At 37.6% G+C, this 20,365-nt stretch overlaps 2 protein-coding genes across 4 annotated transcripts in view; one reads left to right on the top strand and one right to left on the bottom strand.

The window, feature by feature from the left end:
* Positions 1–20,365, bottom strand: part of LOC131683952 (mucin-5AC) — a 297,456-nt gene that overhangs the window by 207,321 nt on the left and 69,770 nt on the right. The gene's annotated exons all lie outside the window — the stretch shown is intronic.
* LOC131683954 (uncharacterized) lies at positions 1,571–2,226 on the top strand. The gene is made up of 2 exons (XM_058966374.1): positions 1,571–1,685; positions 1,743–2,226. Exons 1-2 carry the CDS (start codon positions 1,616–1,618, stop codon positions 2,183–2,185), a joined length of 513 nt encoding a protein of 170 aa, XP_058822357.1. The 5' UTR covers positions 1,571–1,615; the 3' UTR covers positions 2,186–2,226.

The following is a 20,365-nucleotide window of genomic DNA, read 5'->3' as shown; positions in this document are numbered from 1 at the left end:
TTATATTAGATGGATATATTTTTTTTATCGAAATGGAAGTTTATCAGTATGTTTTTTGCCAACCGCGTAAACATTCAAATCGACGTCCATTGAACTTGACGGGATGTCGGTCGTTGGAGAAGCCTTCCCATTAGCTAATACTATCATGCGGCCTTCACTACCCGCGAAAAGAAGGTTTCATCTGAGGGACGCGAAATTAATGCAACCAAATTTAAAAGAAAGGGAGAAATTGGTCCTTAGTTGTGTATCAGTATCAGTAACACATTTTAGCTGAGCCGTCGATCACCCAAGTAACCAATAAGCATTATAACGTAGCCTAATATCTGCTTTAGATCCACATATAAAGCTGTCCTAAAAAGCCATGAAGCCCTAAATACTTATATAATGCTGGTATTATGCCAGAAAAGGCGAAAAATAGTGCTATTACTGTGCAGAGATTGACAGCTCGTTTCTGCAGTACTAATGCTATTATATAACAAAATTGGCAATATATTGGCAATACTAATGCTATTAAAAACTTCAGTTGGTTGTCATTGTCCACCATGGTTTTTAAACCATTTCTTATGTTTCCATTCGGTATCATGAGCAAAAAGGAAAAATTTTAAAATAAAATATTCTGTTTAAAACCGTAATTGACTCTGTTCTAATGCATTGTAATGAATATCCTTAATGTGTTTTCGTTCTCACATGATATGAATGTTTACGAAAATTACCTTTAGTAAGTCTCGAACTGAGATACCTTGCCTCGTCCTTCACGGTAAGTGCGCTGCGTTTGCTTCCTGGACTATATTGCATATGTTCGATTGAAATGAAATATGCCGAATATAATCTTCAAGAAGAGTTGCATAACAAACAAACCCACAGAATTACAATAGCATTATATCAGCTTTTTTGCTCTATAATGGCATTAAATGCACTTGTAAAGTTTATATGCTTTAAAGATCCTTGAAGCATGTACGCGTTATATCAGCTTTATATACGCATATAGAGCAAGCTATAATGCTATATGTCGGCTGTGCAGTTATGCATTATTGATGCTAATATAGAGCTTTATTGCGTTGTTAATGCTGTAATGGAGTTTCAATGCAACATTAGTGCAAATGTATAGCCAATATAGTGCAATGGCTTAATGCTTATGGTTACTTGGGTATACAGCCCTTGCACAAAGGGTGTATCCAAATAGCCATCAGCTATTATCTTGATATTTTTATTTTCACTTACACACGCGATGACAAAACAAAAATTTAATCTTCTTGGACGAGATCGAACACGGTTATGACGATTTCATTGGAACAAACGCATTGCGAGTGATTTTATGTATTTGTAATGCAAGCGTATATATTTCTAAAATGCGACAAATTTTTAGTAATACATAGACCCTTACCCTATGCTTATTTTAGTACCCACTCGGGATAAAACTGTTACATGTTGTTGCCATGTAATTCTTCTATTGCACGTGGTCATCAATGAATCAATGGAGGCTGTAATGACCGAACACATTTTGTGTGGAACTTTTTTGAAACCAAACCTGTAACTAAATCAGCAATCCAAGTAGACCTTACCACCAAAATGTCACAATGCAAATCCGAGGTAAACTTGAAAAAGCGACATCAGAATGATTCCAAAAAAGTTTTTTCGATACGTTATCAAAGGGATCTACTATCACTGTGGCCGAAATCAGCATGGTAATATGTTTAGATTGGAAAACCATTCAGTAAAATAACACGCTACATTCCGCACAGGTTGTACAATAGACGAACTGATTGCTTTTGTTTACCTGAAAAACAATCGATTGAATACAATTGAGTTTATCGAAGAAATGGTGCGACAAGTCACAGCTAGTCTTTGTTCGCAAACCTTACTGAACCAGTCTAGTAATGGAAGCTTTACCCTGAATCAACTCCTTTCTAGCGAACCTAGTGCCAATTCTGATGCATCATCTAGCTGCATATCTACAACGCCATCGTCACCGATCGTCTCTGACTCATCCAGAACTCAATCGCACGATGCCGACATCAGCAAGCTAGACAAGGACGAAAACTTCCGTTTGGATCCAAATAAGCGAAAGCCATCCAACGTGGATAGGTCATCGACATCTTCAGGAGAAGGTGAGTCCCCACCGAAGGCGTTACATAAGCGTAAGGGAAAGTACACAGCACTACCGAAACATCGGAAGCACAAGTGAAGTAATAAATTCTCCAAAATATTTTTTGGTTTGTTTTTGACTATAAGACTCTTTAACAGATATCAGTTGGGTTCATTAAAATAGTTAAAAATCGCTTTGAAATAGTATTTAATATAAAAAAGTAATATAAAAAAGCTAGTCATTCGAAAAAATCGTAGACTGATCTGCCAAAATGGAACAAACACTCAAATGAAAGATATGTAGGGACATGATGATGAGACCAAAAAGGTACGTCAATGACCTTGCACTTCTTGGCCTTGACTTTGCCAAGAGACAATTCAAAAGACAAGATGCAATCGAAATATAAATCACCGTTTTCATGACGGCTTACATGTGTACCGAATGTATTCGCATCTGATAAGTACGAAATTCCATGATGCGCTTGTGGGTTGACCGGTTGGGTTGGAGACGAATTTCCTCTGCACATGCGTGTCCATTGGTTTGCACAATTTACAGTGCATGTAGGTAGTGAAAAACGTATTGTGTTCATATTAATATCGTAATCATCGTATAAGGTTGAAACTGGAGGCCACGCCAGCTTCAGAATGCCAACAGGTGACACTGAGTTGCAAATTTATGGTCCACAGAACTGACGGGGAATTCACAATTTGCTATTTGCTTTGTGATGCCAAAGCTCGATTGCAGAAACCGGGTTTCAGTTGCATCCAAAGGGGAATGAGTGTGCACTGCTGCTGCCATCGGTGTCCTTCGGGGTCGTCCGCTTGATGTGAATTCACGGCCAAGTAGATAGCGCGTGGTTGACCTAACCCATCAATGCGTTGCATAAACTAGCAGTTCCGAAAGTATGACTAAACTACCCCCATACGCTAGCTATTCCGGCTGGTGATTGCATCGGTTTCGCGAGCAAAAGTGAAATGTGCTGTACATATATGTATTCAAACGACGTCGGTCTATTACGATCGCTTACGAGAGTGCAACTTGTCACTTAAAACTGGGTGCTTCGCAATGGTAACTTGAATGGCGCAGTTGCTTCAATGTCTCCCCCATTCAAACCACCGATTGGCGAATCGTATCCGGTTTCCTCCTATCTATAAATAAATCTGCTAACGGAGTTTGTTTGTCTATTTTTTCTCAAATTGACTGCCAATTAGTTTGGTTTCAGCTGAAAAGGTTGACAGCAAGTGTAGTTTACTTTGCGATGATCGAATCAGTGGTTACTAATAGGCTGAACGTTGGATGATACTTAAGCAACACAAAGCTAGATGGATCTTTTGAATAATCCATTAAAAGCATATCAACCCTTCAATATCATAGATAGATCTACGTTTTGCAGAGAGAGAGAAAAAAAATATATGAGTGGGTTAGAAACACTCACTTGCCTTGTCAATAAATATTGCTCCTTATAATGTGAAGCTTTCGAACAGCACTCTCAAAATAGTTAGCCAAGCGATTTACTCCATGAGCTGGAATGCTCTCAAAAGCTGTTAAGGGACCATCCATAAATGACGTAGCATTTTTGAGCGATTTTTAAAACCCCCCTCCCCCATCGTAGCATTTCGTCACAAATTTCTAAATACCCCCCCCCCCCCCTGGTAATTACGTAGCTTGACGGTAACTCTACCCCCTTGTCCCCGCAAAATTATAAAAAAAAATAAAAAAACGATGATAGTTATTCCCCTTTAAAAAGCTACGTAGCATGACAAGACCCCCTACCCCCCTGTCGTCACTCATCATCAAAAAATACAAAACTCCCCCTACCCCATATAATGCTACGTCATTTATGGATTATTTTTGTATGATTATTTTGTATGAATCGTGCTTTTACCTTCGGAGATATGAGTCCATTCACATACAAAACACAAATTAATATAAATTAATCCAGAATATGGAAATGATTTTAATGACCAAAAGTTCCTGGTATTTGTGTCCAGAACCAAGATCGAAAAATCAAGTTTTTTTTAACATTTCTTGAAAAAGAAATGAATAGGATTCGCTCAAACTTTGACAATTATTTCGGAGGCCCAGAACAGCGATGCCAGATTTACAGACATGTCTGTATTTTTCAGACTTTCGATAGTCTCCTACAGACGTAGCCAAACATCTAGACTTTTATAAGAGTAATCGTGTTTAGTAAAATTGAACTAAAATAACTGTATTCAAATACGAGTGATTCCTTCACAATAGTATTCAATTTCCACTCTACTTTTAAAGTAACATTCTAGTGGAACTAGGATTTTTGTGACAGGGGCACTCGCGCGTTGCACTTTGTATAAAACAGATAATTTTTGGAATACCTCATGATCCGTATCGTTTGGAACACTACTTTCTTCTGCAAACATTGGCAGTAGAATGTGACCTTTTGAATGGGTGAATGAGTATCCGGAGTTCTGCTGCCAGGCGGCGCTAGTGAGCATTAATTTTGTTCGATCTACTGTATCTAAAGTTTCTGATTTCTCAGCAGATATGCGTCTTCGGCAATGTTGCTCTGGAGATCGAAACCTTCAAGGTGGTAAGTGGTACTACACAAATGGTTCATAGGAGTTTTACGACTTCCAAACCTAAATTTCTTATCGCACATATTCCAAAATCTTGAATAAATATAATTTTATGAACATTGTACCAGTAATAAAAATAAGTTTAGAGAAGAAAGAGAAACGTCACTTGACGATTTAGTGAGCTTATTTCGGAATATCATCGATTTATTTTTTCCCTTAGTACGATTCACCATTTTCGGATTTAGTTCGAAATGATAACAACGACCATCCAAAGAGGAATTTGAGATAGAATACGTCGTAAAAATTACATACTCTGGTTCACTGGCGCCCCCAGTGAAAGAATCCCATACCACCGCGAAGGTTCTGATCTCGTAAGCAACTTTGTTGAAAACACTGATCCGCTAAAAATCAGGAAATTTAGATACATAAGGTCAAACAACTGACATGCTCAATAGCGCCGCCTAATGCTAGTTTTCTGAAATATTTGTTATACCACCCCATAGGTCCTTTTTTTTTTGTTGGGATTTGGAACCACCGCGACCATTGAGTTGATCTATTGTGGTATACCCCTGCTTAATATCGCATCGGTTCAGGTCGACGAGTTACCATTGAGGGTAACTGTCGTTGTCTGATGGTGCGAAGTACCCCAGTCTGGTATAATTCTTAGAATGAATTTAACTACCACGTTGGGATTTTCTAACCAGATTTCACAAGGACTTAGTATGGCCTTGTTGAAATATTGTTTTCTACGCACTAGTAGTGCTGGACAGTCGCAGAGCAAATGTTGAGAGGTCTCTATATCACAGTCACAAAACCGACAGACTTCTGTTTGACTTCGATTTATCTTTTTCAAATGATATCTGGCCGGGCCGTGCCCCGTAAGTAGCCCAATAACAATGCTTAGTGATTTTTTATTTATGTTTAGTATTTTTTCCATAACTCGCTTGTTTGGAGTTATGAACAGTTTTGATTGCCTTGAAGTATTTGTTGCAATCCAGTTTGACTGTATTGCATCTTCCTCCCATTTTTTGATTTCCATTTGTAGTACACAGTTGGACACCCCGCAGAAAGGCTCTGGTCCAATGAATGGTAAGTTTGAGCCTTGTCTAGCTAGTATATCGGCTTTTTCATTTCCTTCGATTCCACAGTGGCCTGGTACCCAGTACAGATAAACCTGGTTTTTATCAGCCAGTTGCTTCAGTAGTGTCATACATTCCCACACCAATTTGGATTGGCATTCGTAGGATTTTAGTGCATTCAGAGCTGCCGGACTGTCAGAAAATATGCAAATCCGTGCGCGTCTAGTTCCTTTTTAAACATATAGATGCACACTCTAAGATGGCATATATTTCTGCAAGGAAAACAGTTGTCCATCTTCCCATTGGTATCGAGACATCAAGCCCAGGACCAGTCACTCCAGCTCCAGTGCTATCGTTCATTTGTGATCCATCTGTGTAGAAATTAATTGATCCTGGTAGAATATTTGGGCCTCCTATCTCCCAAGTTCGACGGTCCATTTCAACCACTTGGTACGGTATGTCTAGGTTTAGGCTTTTTTCCATCCAGTCTTCATTCATTGCTACTAATGGATTCATGAAGAAATCTTTCAGTATACTCAGATGCCCAAAAAGATTGCCTTCAAGAAAATTATTGTTTCTTCGCAGCCTTAGTGCACTCTTTTTGGCTTCCATTTGCACGTATTGATGCAGTGGAAGCTTATTAAGAGCTGCCTCTATGGCCTTTGTTGGTGTACTATACATTGCTCCTGTTATGGCCATGCAGGCCAAGCGTTGTAATTTGTCTATTTTTTGCCGGGCCGTACATTGCTTTGTTTTCGCCCACCATACTAGTGCAGCATACACTATCTTTGGTCTTACTATAACCGTGTAGATCCAATGAATCATTTTAGGTTTAAGCCCCCACTTTTTTCCAAAAGTTTTCTTACTTATCCAGAGAGCATTTGTGGCTTTGCTTATTACCTGCTCTAAGTGTAAGTTCCAGTTAAGTTTCTCATCTAGAATGACTCCTAAATATTTTGTACTTGACGAATATTTTAGGATAGATCCATTAATTGTCAGACTTTTGAGCGTCACTTTTCTTCTGCGAGTAAACGGAACCAAAACTGCTTTAGAGGGGTTTATGTTTAACCCTTCTCCTTGGCACCACTGGAAAGTGCAGTTCAATGCAGATTGCATTCGATCTGTGATGATGTCGTCGAACTTCCCACGAACTATTATGACCACGTCGTCAGCAAATCCAACAACTTCAAAGCCTTTTTCCGCAAGTTTATTGAGTAGATCGTCTACAATAAGCGACCATAGCAAGGGCGACAATACACCTCCTTGAGGACATCCCTTAGTGGTCGTTATTGTTATGGACGATTCCCCCAATTCAGCAGATACTTTTCTGTTATTCAGCATTTCCATGATCCAGACTTTAATGCAAGGATCAAAGTTTCTTTTCTCCATTGATTTTTTTATCGATTTGTAAGATGCGTTATCGAATGCACCCTCTATGTCAAGAAATGCTACTAGAGCAATTTCTTTTTTCTCGAGAGTACTCTCTATTTTGGTTACTAATTTATGTAGAGCTGTGACAGTAGATTTATTTGATTGGTATGCAAATTGAGATTTACTAAGGGGATTTAGTTGTAAATATTTTGATTTTATGTGTTCGTCAATTATCTTTTCCATGACTTTAAGCACGGTAGATGTTAGGCTTATTGGTCTAAAAGATTTTGGGTTTGTTTTGTCTTTTTTGCTTGCTTTAGGAATGAAGACAACGCGAACTTGGTTCCATATTTTTGGTAAGTGACCAAGTTTTAAACTTGCTTCGAAAATTGTTGTTAAGGAATCAAGCAATGCGGCTCCACCCCTCTGTAGAAGTGCAGGAAAAATACCATCCCTTCCAGGAGATTTGAACGGTTCAAAGGAATTCACGGCCCATTCAACTTTAGAATGTGTGAATATGGTGTTAGGTAGGGATGAGTTGTTGCTCGTGGCCCTAGCTAGCCTCCTGCTCTCTTCAAACCCTACATCTATTCCCTCGTCCCTCGGTACTAAGTTTGACCCTGGAAAGTGTGTTTCCATCATTATTTCCAGAGTTTCTTTTGTATTTATAGTAAAATTACCATCTGGTTTCTTTAGATTTCCTAGTCCATTTGAATGGTCTTTAGAAAGTACTTTTTGTAGCTTTGCTATTTCTGGGGTTTTTTCAATGTTCTCACAATAGTTCCTCCAGGTTATTCTTCGTGATTTTCTTAACTCTTTATTATAGGTTGTCAGGGCCTTTTTATATTCTTCCCATCGGCCCGAAGTTTTTGCTCTATTAAAAAGCTTCCGAGATTTTTTTCTTAAAATATTTAAAGTTCTGTTCCACCAAGGAACATCTCTGTTTGAGATTTCTTCCTTAACTGGACAGCTGGCATCATACGCTTGTATAATTCTTTCAGTGATATCTTTTGCAACTCTGTCCAATTGTTTTGTTGATTCAATTGTACTATTCGATAAAGTGCTATCAGATTGCATTGTTGACTTATACCTCTCCCAGTTGGTGTTCCTAGGATTTTTGTAGACAACTTTGATTAATTCACCAGCATTGTACTCAAACACTATGTGTTTATGGTCAGATAAAGATTCTTCATCTGAGACATGCCAATTTTTAATATTTGTCGAAAGTATAGGACTACAAATTGTTAGATCCAATACTTCTTGTCTAGTTTTTGTAACAAATGTAGGCTGATCTCCTTTATTACATAAATCGATATTGTTCGAAGATATGTATTCAAAAAGGTCTTCGCCTCTTCTGTTAATGTCGGTGCTTCCCCATATGGTATGATGGGCGTTCGCATCGCACCCAACAATGAAATGTTTATTATTCATTTTGCAGAAACTAATAAAAGCAGTTAATTCGGGTGGAGGTACCGTATCCATATCTCCGGGGAAATAGGCTGAAGCTATATAAGCTTCGGTTATTTTATGGCGCGGACATCTATGTGTCGTCATAAAAAAGCTCTTGTTACATGCATATTGCCGCAAGATTTTCAAAATATGGAAAAAGTGCACTCTATCATATAGGGTAGACAGAAAGGACAAAGTGCAAAAATACCATAAACTACTTAATTATCGCCAAGGGGAGTGGGTGTAGCGTATTGGTAAATCGATTGCCTTGTACGCAGCGCACCTGGGTTCGAGTCCCGACCCCGAACATAGGGTTAGAAATGTTTCCTAAGATATTTTTCTAACCCGAAGAGGCGAATGACCTTAAGGTTAAAACCTCTATAATCCACATAAAAAATTATCGCCAATTTGTACTTTAAATACTTTAAGTACTTGAACATCGACATTAATTACAATTATAACAGAAGTATTTTTAAATATGTTTATTAATTACTTTGATTACATCCAAAATACGTCGGTATTTTCAATACGACGCACTCAAACCTGCTAGTACTTGCCCCTCGATTTACACAACCATCTACAGACTTTTACAGACATTTTAATTATTCTTCTACAGCCATTTCACAAAAACATGTGGCATCGCTGATTAGTGCACGAAAAGAGACACGCACACACATTCATTGAGCTGAAGCGAATGGCCTTCCGGCCACTAATAATGTCATGTATTCATCTCAGCTTTGTTAATGACTCAACTTGAACCGATCTTAACGAAGCTCAGTGGCGGCGCTAGGCTTTTTGCCGCTCGGGACAAAAAGTTAAATTTTCCGCCATCTTACATATTTCTGATTAACCAAACTATCTCATCAATACAGTTTCACGCGTATGTTGATAAAAATTGTTACAAAATAGTTGATAACAACAAGGATTACATTGAAACTTATCTAGTTTTTTTACACTGGATGTATTGTATACGTTTTATGAAAAAAAACGAGATTTTCTCGAAACATTACTTAATGTTAAGATTCTTTAAAACTTGCTAGCATCGTAACGAATTTCATTTTTTGGCAAATTTTTCATAAATAATTTATAATCTTACGGAAAGAAGCCCTTTTCAGTCATTTTCTCGATAAAACATATATTGCACCTAAAAACGATTTATTGGGTTTATTTTTATTAAACTTTCAATAAGAAATGAATATATAGTACAAAAGCCAAGACCAAATTAAAAGTGCGAAATATCCTTTGTGTTTTACCCATTTAGAATCAAAAGAATAAAACGCATTCAAACTTGCAGCCTTGCAGCAGCGTTGTGTATTAATCACGGTGAGCAAAGTGAGGCTACAACTCTGTTCACAAGATCGCACTTAGCCGTTATTTGTTCGACAACGTACTCGTTTGCAGATTTTAATTCATGAAATTCCAATATGGACACATTGGGATGTTTTCAGAATGTCAGAATCTCTTTTTAATGAACAAGGGAGCGTAGAAATTAGTCGCGCTCGGTGGCGTAGCCCTAATTAGCAGTTTTTCTCGGAGCGTTCCTCCAAAGAATGCTTCAGTTTTCCCCGTGTGATTTATATATCGACAATTCATGCAGAGTCTCTCCACAGAAACTTTTCATGATTTACTCCGCATTTTCCATACCGTGCCTTCTTCCTACAATGGGTAACTTTAGGGCCCCATTATTTGCAACGACGGCAGTTCATGACCCGCGGTACAAAAAGGCGATACCAGAATATTCAGGGGTGAAGTGAAGGGTTCTGAAAGCTATTTCGCCCCGTATTTCGCAACAAGGCCTCTCTCGGAGACCATCCACAGCGGTGCGGTAACTGTCAACCAGTCGCAGAGTCAAGATTAACTGTCGTCCAAACGTCATCGGCTGACAGCAGGCCTTTTCTTTTCGAATCCAACAGTTTAAGTGAACAGACCGTAAAATTAAAAATTCCTCATTCTCGAATTTTCTAAATATTATATTATTTCTGCATTACGTAGTTACGCAGATCACCTAGATACTGGATACACTGGCCGACCCACTTCCACATGGTCGTTTGTGCACCAAAATTTTGTAAGTAGGATACATAGAGATTATATGAATCCCTCTTAAAAAAGAAAATTTACAGCTTGAAGCTTACTACGATCAAATAGTATTGCTATCTCGGCTTTGGTCAGTCACAAAGAAATTCCCCTCAACAGATACTACACCATTAATCTCTACTTCCCGGGCGAGTACGTAAACAAAATACTGCTTCGTACACGCCCGAATATTGTTTAGTTAGATCACGCGATATAGCGATGATGTTAAATCTTTGGTCCGAAAGTAGACCATCCAGGGACCGGATGAATATGGTTTGTATTGAAAAGGAGACTTATCGGCATTATTTTTGTCTTCGATATTCAACTCAACCTCCATTAAGCCTGAAAGGATGTCGGTCGTCGGAGATACCTTCCCATTAGTCAACGCTGGCATGTGGGCTTCAGTACCCACCAAAGAAGGTTTTATCGCAGGGAATGGAAAAAATGCAACGAAATTTAAAAGAATAGAGTAATTGGTACTTAGCTGTACAAATGCTCCATATAGTATCAGCAATCAACAAACACATTTTCGCTGAGCCGTCGGTCATACAACCTGCTAACAAAGGGTGTTTCCAAATGACCACCAGCTATTATCAGGGATTTTCGTTTTCACTTACACACGCAATGTCTGAACTCTCGTCAGTACGGTTAGAAATCACTCCGAATGTTACTCGGGAAAAAAGTGTTCCGCCGGCACTGGCCATTTGTATTCGATAACTTGTTTGAAGTTGTTAACCGTTATGTATCCGACGCGGTACCCGGGTACCTTTTTAGGTTTCAAATAATGAAATTCCAATGTTTTATCCATAGCTGGAAATTAAAACTTTGTGACATCTTAGAACTTCACTAAGTTAAGCTTTTGGGTTAATAATATTGCTGATATAATAAGAGGGGGAGTGATGAGGGGCTTCTGATTTTTTTTACTACGTAACAGGCCGACGTGGGTACCTGGGTACCCACAAAACTGAAATGCCAATAACTATGGTAATTTCTAACCTATTTTGATACTTTTAAGTATTTTGGATTTAGGAAATCACCCACTTTTAGACTAGGTAAAAATGAATCGGGTTACTTCATTCGAGTCCCGGGAACCCGGATTTCCTGAAGCATGTTCCAGTGCTGGGATACTATTTGTGAATTTCAATGAAATACTAGCAATATGGGTATCAAAATTCCTGGAGGCTGCATCTCGTGGTTTTGGAACCATTTGGTGATTTGACCCCGGAACGGACATTCCGGAGCAGGTTCCCGTGGGGCCGTGAGTGACCATTCCATTCCAATTCCATTTTTCAGATGGCCATAGGGTTCCGTAACAATAAATAACAAACTTCCGAGACAATTTGAAGAGTTTTGATACTTATATTGCTAGAATATTATTAAAATGTACAAATCATACCCTAGTACTGGAACATTACTCCGGAAAATCCGGATTACCGAGAACCAGATCCGTTCATCCGGTTTAATTTTACAGAATCAAAAAGTGGACGAGTTTCTAAATCCAAAACATCTAAAGGTGTCCAAATCGGTTAATGGAAGCCATAGTTATGAGCATTTCAATTTGTGGGTACCCGGGTACCCTCGTTGACCTGTTAAAGGTGTTTTTTTGTTGGACACATAACAGTTAAACCTTAAACATTTATTACACTTTAAAAGTGCACATTCTTTGACTTCATTGACACATTACAAAAGAAAATATTCTAAAGATGTATGAAAGCTGTTCCATATTGATTACTTTTGTTTGTAGACTGGAATGGCAATAATTTATCAGACTTATACTAAATTTTTACATTTTCAAAAACTTGTTTAACCCTTTATAAGGCAGTGTCAACTATATTGTTACCTTTTCGTTTCGTTCAAAACGCAGGAATATGAAGTGAGAAATGATCCAATCTTATGAAATCTACTTGTTAGGAGTTTGGCAACTCTTATTACTTTTTTTGAGATACAGTGAAAAGTGTCAGATTGGTGAAGAGCTTTATGAAAAAAATGCGAGGATTTCCTTTTGGACAATAATATTAGCTCGATTTTGAAAATTAATTCTCTAGACCGTATAAGTTGGTGATGCAAATTTGTAAAAACAACTATTTTTAATCCGAAAATTTGGCTTATGAGTGGTAAAAATTGCAAAGAAAAAAATAAAATGAATAGATGAACGTCTGTAATCTGTGGTCTCATTTTCCAACTTATCCTCAGAATCCAGAGGTTATTCACTGTTAATTAGGTAAAAACTAGTAGCCCACCTTAATTTCTTTTTGCATTTCTGATGTAGTTAGATATGTCTTTATATTTGCACTAATATCGTTGGGAAAACATCAAACATTAGGGGAGAGTGGGTACACTTGATCCCACTTTTGTTTTTTTCTCATAACTTTTCAATGAAATAAAAATTTAAATTGCAATATTCGCCATTTTGTGGTCCATTTGAATTGTGAGAGCTATGAATAATATGTAAATCCGAATACTATGTCCTGTCAGTAATATGAACAATTTTGAAAATCATGTCAAAACGAGGTTATTGTAAAAACGTGTAGACGTGTGGTAACTTGATTCCCTGCCTGCTAGGACTAAAGAAACAAAGCACACCATGACTAATAGACACGAATGTTCAGCTATTTACCTGTCCTGATAAATAAATTAATTAGACTACCTTTCTAAAAAGGACACGACAAACTTCAATCACAGTAGAAAGTCAAGACAAGTATTTGCGTTAAATCAGTACTGTTTAACTGGCTTACCCAAGCTTCAGTAACTTATACCATAATATGTTCACAGAAAAAACATTTTAGATCAATTAATAGTGCCAGGCACTTTATGAAAATGATGTTTTTTCTATTTCTATACATTTCGAAAGTGTTTGAGAGAGCTAATGATAGAGATACCCAGTGTTACCGGGATCAAATATACCTATTGTATGAGGTGAACAAAAATTTATTTTTTTTGTATGTGTCGTGATACTTTTTATTCGAAGAACGTTTTTTCTAGACAAAAGCCCTTAGAAAGTAATCGTACTTGAAAATATTCATACATAATTAGTTCGCCGATCCGATACAATCGTTTAAAAAATGTGTAAAAAGATCTTCGAGATAGATACCTAAACATATTTTCTAAAATATTGTGCAACTTTTCCAAATCAAATATTATACATTAGACTTGTTTTTAAAACATCATAAACAATCAAATATTTCATTTTCTTTTTATATTGTGGTAACTTTTGATGTATAGATTATGAGATATGGCCAAGGAATCAAATATCCCCAAGGATCAGGTGTCCTCACTCTCCCCTACAAAGACTAACGTTTTCTAACGAGCGGTAGCAGTATATTTTAAACAGTTATATTACGAAATAAATGCAAATATACTCTAAACTAAGTGAGAGAACCGTGTTTCTATTAATATAACATTCACTAATAGCCCCAAACTCTGGGCCTTATAAAGGGTTAATCCACCTAGTGGTGCAATTGTGCCTTCCTCATTTGTCCAAACTACGATTCCATGGCTTATTATGTTCAATACAATGGTGGAAATGTATATTACACATTCAGTACGATTTGCACATAGTACATACAATGGATTGACAGCCACGATTTTGAGATACTATGTGTCGACACTGAAACATCGCTTGAAACCAGCGGCGAATCAAAGGAGGAAGATCGGTTAAGAAATTTTAAACTAGTTATAATTTTAAAGTAGCAACCCCTTACTGCATACTCCTACCTAAGCCTATACAAGCCAAAAACATTTTTGGCCGAGATTAGGTTGACGATTTTTAGAACGATTACATAACCTTTCTATATGAGAAAGGAAAAAACGTGCCAAAGTCAAAAAAGTCAATTTTAGTCAAAAAATTTTAGTCAAAAGCGGATCTATAAACAGATTCGAAACGAAAGGGCAGAGAAATATTTCAACAGAATATAGTACAACGAATATATGTACAAATTCAACTTTTTAAGAAAGGTTTTTCTCTCCCCTTATCAGGAGACAGCAGCGAGCCTATTCTACAGGTCGGTGCAATTTGATCGAGTAGAATGTTCAGCTTATTCTAATGGTTGTTCGGTTCAAACAAATTGGGTTCATATGAAATATCGACTTCGTCTCATCAGAGTTCGACACAAACTTGCGGGACATTACGCATGACTAGATGTTTGCTCAGGAACACAAATCGTGTCTCCGTCTTTGAAGCATCGAAGGAAGAGCGTGTTAGAAAAATTATCTTGTGCAGTTGAAACGAAAATCAGGGAAATTTAGCTACTTTGTCTCACAGTTTTTGGTATTTTTCCTGCAGTAGGCATTTTACATTTGGCATTAACACGCAAAACATCACTGGCGTAGTGAGAAGATTCCAAAATCTGGCCAGAACAGAAAGAGTACATGACGGTAGATATTCTGGGATACCTTCCAGTTGACACGAAGTTTGTACTGGTTCATCCACTGCTGCAGATAACCTGCCAAACTGAATATTTCATGGGAATTACGTTTTTAACTTATTTTGTTGCACAACCGTATAGAAAAAGATGTTAAGAAGCTGGTTGAAGTCTTCTACGTCCTAAGTTTTCTCATCCATCATCTATCCATCATCACGCAGGAAAATTTAGTCAAATGCTTCGAATTATGCACAAACACTTTTGACATTTTAATTTTCTTAGAACAGACATTCGCCTATATCTGTGCGAAATTATTTTTGTTGAATATTTCAAGAGATCTATGTGTTTTAGGTGTTCAGATGTTTCCCCGAATAAGCCTTACAATGTAGCGGTGAGGGTTCTAGATCAATTTTCTTTTCTCGTCTTCCTTAAAGCAAATCGTTTTTGTTGTTGCACGTATCGAAACAAAACTTTCACCACTGGAATACAGATATTTTCCAAATAAAACAATCCAAATCCGACCACTGTAGCCGCTGCTACAGAATAAATAAAGTATCTGGATTATGAGCAGACTTTATGTAAAGAGGCTAAAAAATGGTTCTGTTCGCTAAGACGTTATATAGCCTCCGCCTGCGCGTGCCAGTGCAAACCACGACTGCAACGTTCTAGCAAAACCTGCTCTAAAGCACATACTCTATACCAATCTGTCTCACCCGGAAATAATTCCGGAATCCAAGAACATCACCCAGTCCCTCACGCAATCGATGATCGGGTAAACAAGTTACATTCTGCACCACCCATGACTGTGTACATGCACTCGATCTAGGATAAATTAATTCCACCACTTGCAATCACATTACTTCCAGTAGAGCCTGCAAAATTGATACCAATAAAAACCAGGGTCCAGTGGATACTCCCGTGTCGGTACACCAACAACGTGGTAGACCTTGAGCAAAAATCGAAAGCATGATGATTTTGTACACCCCACAGCCACAACCCACACCGGCGCACTTGGCATGTCGGTGCCGCGGCTGCTACACTTTTTATTCCCTTTTGCTTCTTGGCGTAATTTTGTTTATTGAAAAAATGATCGTGTACGTTGCTTTTAATTGCACAGATCGTGTGTGAGTCGGTACCTTCAGCTCAGAGAGGGCCCACTAACACCAGCGACAGCACGTAGCACACACCGATACCGGGCACTGAGCGATGTGTGGTTTCATTGGCAGTTCGGCTTTCCAAGTTTGCAGGACGATGGACATCTCCGTGGTCACCAACGCCATTGTCACCACCTTCGACATCAGCAACCGTCCACTTATTGGGAAATTGCATTCGTTCCTTGGCGTGGCCTCTCGTTGCGCGGAATTATGTAAATTTTCATGCAAAATATGAATTTATGTTTCGACAGATTGTCTTTGAACTTGTTTGCTTCTTTAATGCAATTGTGATGCGTTGCGTTCGTGTTCTGCCGTCATCACTTATGCTCGGTTGTCGTTTCTTTCTTTTTGTCGACCGCCGGGTGATGCAAATATAATGGTTATTGTATCGATTTCAGACGTTGTGGAAGCGTTGCGTAGAAGTCCGGCTTTCGGTACGTGGTGGCTGACCTTTCGCAAGGTAGAATTACACTGCTTGCGATGCTATACGCCAATATCATTTCGCAATTAATAACATATATTACAAGTATACATAAGACATGAGGATATCAGTCTGCTGTGCGATCAATTCACCGGCCGATTTGCAACATCCTGGTGCGTTTAGAGGCCCTTCGACGGTCATTTTGTTAAACTGTTTCGGTTTTCCACACAAAGCCACACCGATTCCAATCATTCATCTCATAATAGGACTGATAGTGCGAGATATAATTTCTATCCACCGCCTGACGTCAGATGCCAACAACAACGGTTTCGATGGCGAATTCTGTTATGAAACAACTGTAATGGTACAATCAGGCAAGGTTCGTTGCTTCGTAATCAGCGAAGGTCCGCAGCACCACTACTTTTCAATAGGCAATCAAAGTGCGATATCATTTTGCTTCCTCAATCGGGTGTGTGTTTTCCGCTTCAATGCCCCTCTTCGGCCCTGCCGGTATAGTCTTCCGATCCGAACTCATTTGAACTCTGCCGTTGAAAGCATAACGATTTTTTGTCCATTGTTTCGTTCGTTCAAGTGTTATTAAATCATCATAGTTTGACTCATCATTACTGGATCAATAAAATTAATAAAATAATAGAGTTAGATACCATGACATTGTTGTAAAAACTATTTTGATAAATAGTTCAGTTTATGTATCATCACTTGGAGTCGAAATGGGCGGTGGTCAGCTATTTTCGTGCAGCAGTGCTATTATTGGAATTTGAACCACCTCGTTTAGTTTCCGATCTTATTTTAATGCAAATAATTAAGCAGTCTTCATATCGTTTTATTCTGAATTGCACATATTTTTTCGCATGTAATTTTAAATATTCTTTGATTTGATGGCATTGTAAGGGAACACGTATCACCGGTTGATCGAGCTGATATTTCTTTAGATTGAGCAAAACTATATATGTTTTTGTTCAAAAGTGTTTATTTGACCAAGTAGGAAGCTAAGTATCAAATGCGCGTGGGGAATACGCATGGTCTTGGCTGAGTGTATGATGATTTTTGAATTATGTGTGAGGGTTGAGAATTAACATTTCGCAAGAACAATTCAAAACCAGTTACCAATTCTCTGCAGTCATGTCAGTATGAAGAACAAATGTTTTATTGTCATATTAATTGATTTACTTTTAGTCCGTTAAATCATCAATAAATTATATTAATTAAGAGCACTTGCATATGCTTTGAAGAAGCACATGCACTATATTTCGGTAACGTTAACCATATTTCTTCATGAGTATAAAAATATCGTAGCTTGATTATTGATGCAAAAGATGACAAGTTAGTTTCTTTTCGTGCTTATTGTTTTCAATCTTTTTTTAGTAATGAGCGTAAAAGACCCCGCACATGTCATCGGTTGTATATCCAACATACAAAGTTAATCGTTTCAGGTATTTCGGCAGTGCTCATTTTATGCCGTTTTAAATGCGCCTTAGATAGCATAACAATGCGCACGAATAATTATAACATAAGAATCAATCGTCCGCGGAGAAAAAAAGCCAATACATAATTGTCATTAATAATAATACCCAAAATTTATAAACGGCAAATATTGCGTGTATTACGAAACCTTTAATTAGATAGATATACTGACAAAATATCTCGAGACTCGCCTTTCATTATATAGTACAGTTTTTGGAATGCCGTATTTCGCCGGAATGAAGGAGCAAGAAATAATAAAATCGTTCACCAACCGTTTTATTTAATCAAACATAAGCAACTCTCCCAACTGTCGCCTGTCCGGAGCTAAAGTCTTTTGTACAAACCGAGCATTTCAAAATTAATTCAATAAACGGTAAATCTATTATAAATTCTCGGCAACTGGCTGCCCAGAGCAATAAATACATGATAACACTACTGAAAGTTACATAGATCGTATCACTCATCAAGGTGAATCCAGATTTGTGTAACACTTCACCCCATCCTCCCAGTGGCAAACATGGATATGCAGAGGTTTCCTTGGTCTCCATAACAACATTTGTTACACTAACATTCCTTCCCTTCCCCGGTGGCTGCAAGGACGTGGCCGGCGCCATTTTTGGCATAACAAAGTATAGAGGTCTCGAAAAGTGCAAATTGAGGATGGATAGCAACTCCCATGCGACATTCATTGATTTTCTGTGCAATTTCGCTTGTTCTGGCCAAGCACGGAGTAGCAACTATGAACTGTACGGTCATCATGCTCGCGCTCTAGCTCATGCTCATCGCCTGGAATCGAAATGTCCTATAAAGGAAGAATAACGACTTGAGGCCTTATTTAATTATTATCGTTAACTGAAATCTGGGATGGCATTCTGTATCTCGATTCGATTGTCTCGGTTGAAATCGTTTCGACTAAATTGCGGCATTGCGTATCGCATTCGACCAAGCGTTCGAGCTTGTTAGATAACAGTAGGGTCATTCCGCGAGAAGTGATCAAGGCACGTGTAATCGATCTTCACGGATTTGAACCAATTTTGGAGGAATTGTTCATCTAAGGCGAATATATGAAAATCCAAACTTTTGTTCCAATTGAACCATTACTTGGGCCATTGGAACACGGGTTTTGAAAAATTGGTAGACCCTTTGATTTTCTTTTGATTATATCTTCGGTTCTATTTACTCTAAAATCAAACCGCAAGTTGCTTTTTGAAGGGAATTGTTCAAGGAGTCTAGAAAAAATATTAGTAGTTTTTAGCGGCAGGGTTGCCAAGTATGCGATTTTTCCAGTTAAAAAATTATAGTTCGTTTTTTTCTCAATACATATATTTTAATTTTGAAAATTTATAAAAAATAATACATATATTTTATTTTTCAACATTTTTATATAAAAACAATATAGTTTGAGTTTATCTTGAGATATACCGTTTTGAAGCGAAGAAAACCCTATTTCTCATATAAAAACGCAAGCGCACAACGACAAAATCCAAATTTAGTATACTGAGTTCACACATAATTAATCATGAAGTACACGAGAAATAACGAAAAACTACGTTTTTGTTTGCCCTTGAAGATCAGCGCCGGTTTTTATTACCATTTAAAGCTTTTTTTGTTACTTTTCGGAAAAAATGGAATTTTATATCAATATTAGTTCTTCAAAAGGGCTATTGAGAATTTTGTCTCATCCGCACATACGGAATCTCTCCCGCAATGAAAATGTTCATGGAAATTTGATGAATTTTTCTTCGCGACAAAAACCATTTCACAGTACTTTAGAATGTTATCGCAATTGATAAAAATTATTTTCTCAAATATTGAATGGTTTACTTTGATGCAGGATCGATTTTAAGAAATGTGCGGAATCTCTCCCCAAATAGGGTAATTTGGGTATTCGGAGTTCTTCGGAAACGCTTTTATTATTATATTACGAGTTATTAAAAAACGTGAAACGACTTTCGTAGGATTATTACGAATCGGTTCCATTAGTCAGCCGAATTGTGTTCCAATATGTCTTTCTAATATTTACGAGCATCTTTCGTAATATGAACGATTTTTTCCGATGTTCGTAAATATTTCGAAGTTTTTCGTGTATTTTATCAAAACAATTAACGCCATTAACGAAAGAGATTCGTAATCAACCTATGAAATTTGCTTTGCACTATTAATGGGTTTTTCCAAAGAATTCCCACAATATTTAATCACAAAAATAGTTACTACGAGAGTTGATAACATTCGTTATCATGAGTGAGCATTTTGAAATAAAATCGATATTGCCAGATCGATCACTTCAATTAAAAAAATGGATCGAATACAAAATAATATGTAAAAATACGA

This window comes from Topomyia yanbarensis, chromosome 2, assembly GCF_030247195.1.
Source record: "Topomyia yanbarensis strain Yona2022 chromosome 2, ASM3024719v1, whole genome shotgun sequence".
Classification (NCBI taxonomy): domain Eukaryota; kingdom Metazoa; phylum Arthropoda; class Insecta; order Diptera; family Culicidae; genus Topomyia; species Topomyia yanbarensis.
The sequence above is the reverse complement of the archived record's forward strand: the minus strand, read 5'-3'. Positions and strand labels throughout refer to the sequence as shown.

What these genes read in the sequence shown, in the direction of transcription:
- LOC131683954 (XM_058966374.1), top strand. Translation starts at nt 1,616, where the DNA reads ATGATTCCAAAAAAGTTTTTTCGATACGTTATCAAAGGGATCTACTAT. An exon ending in CTGTGGCCGAAATCAGCATG is followed by an intron (nt 1,686 to 1,742) that starts GTAATATGTTTA and finishes CATTCCGCACAG; the next exon opens with GTTGTACAATAGACGAACTG.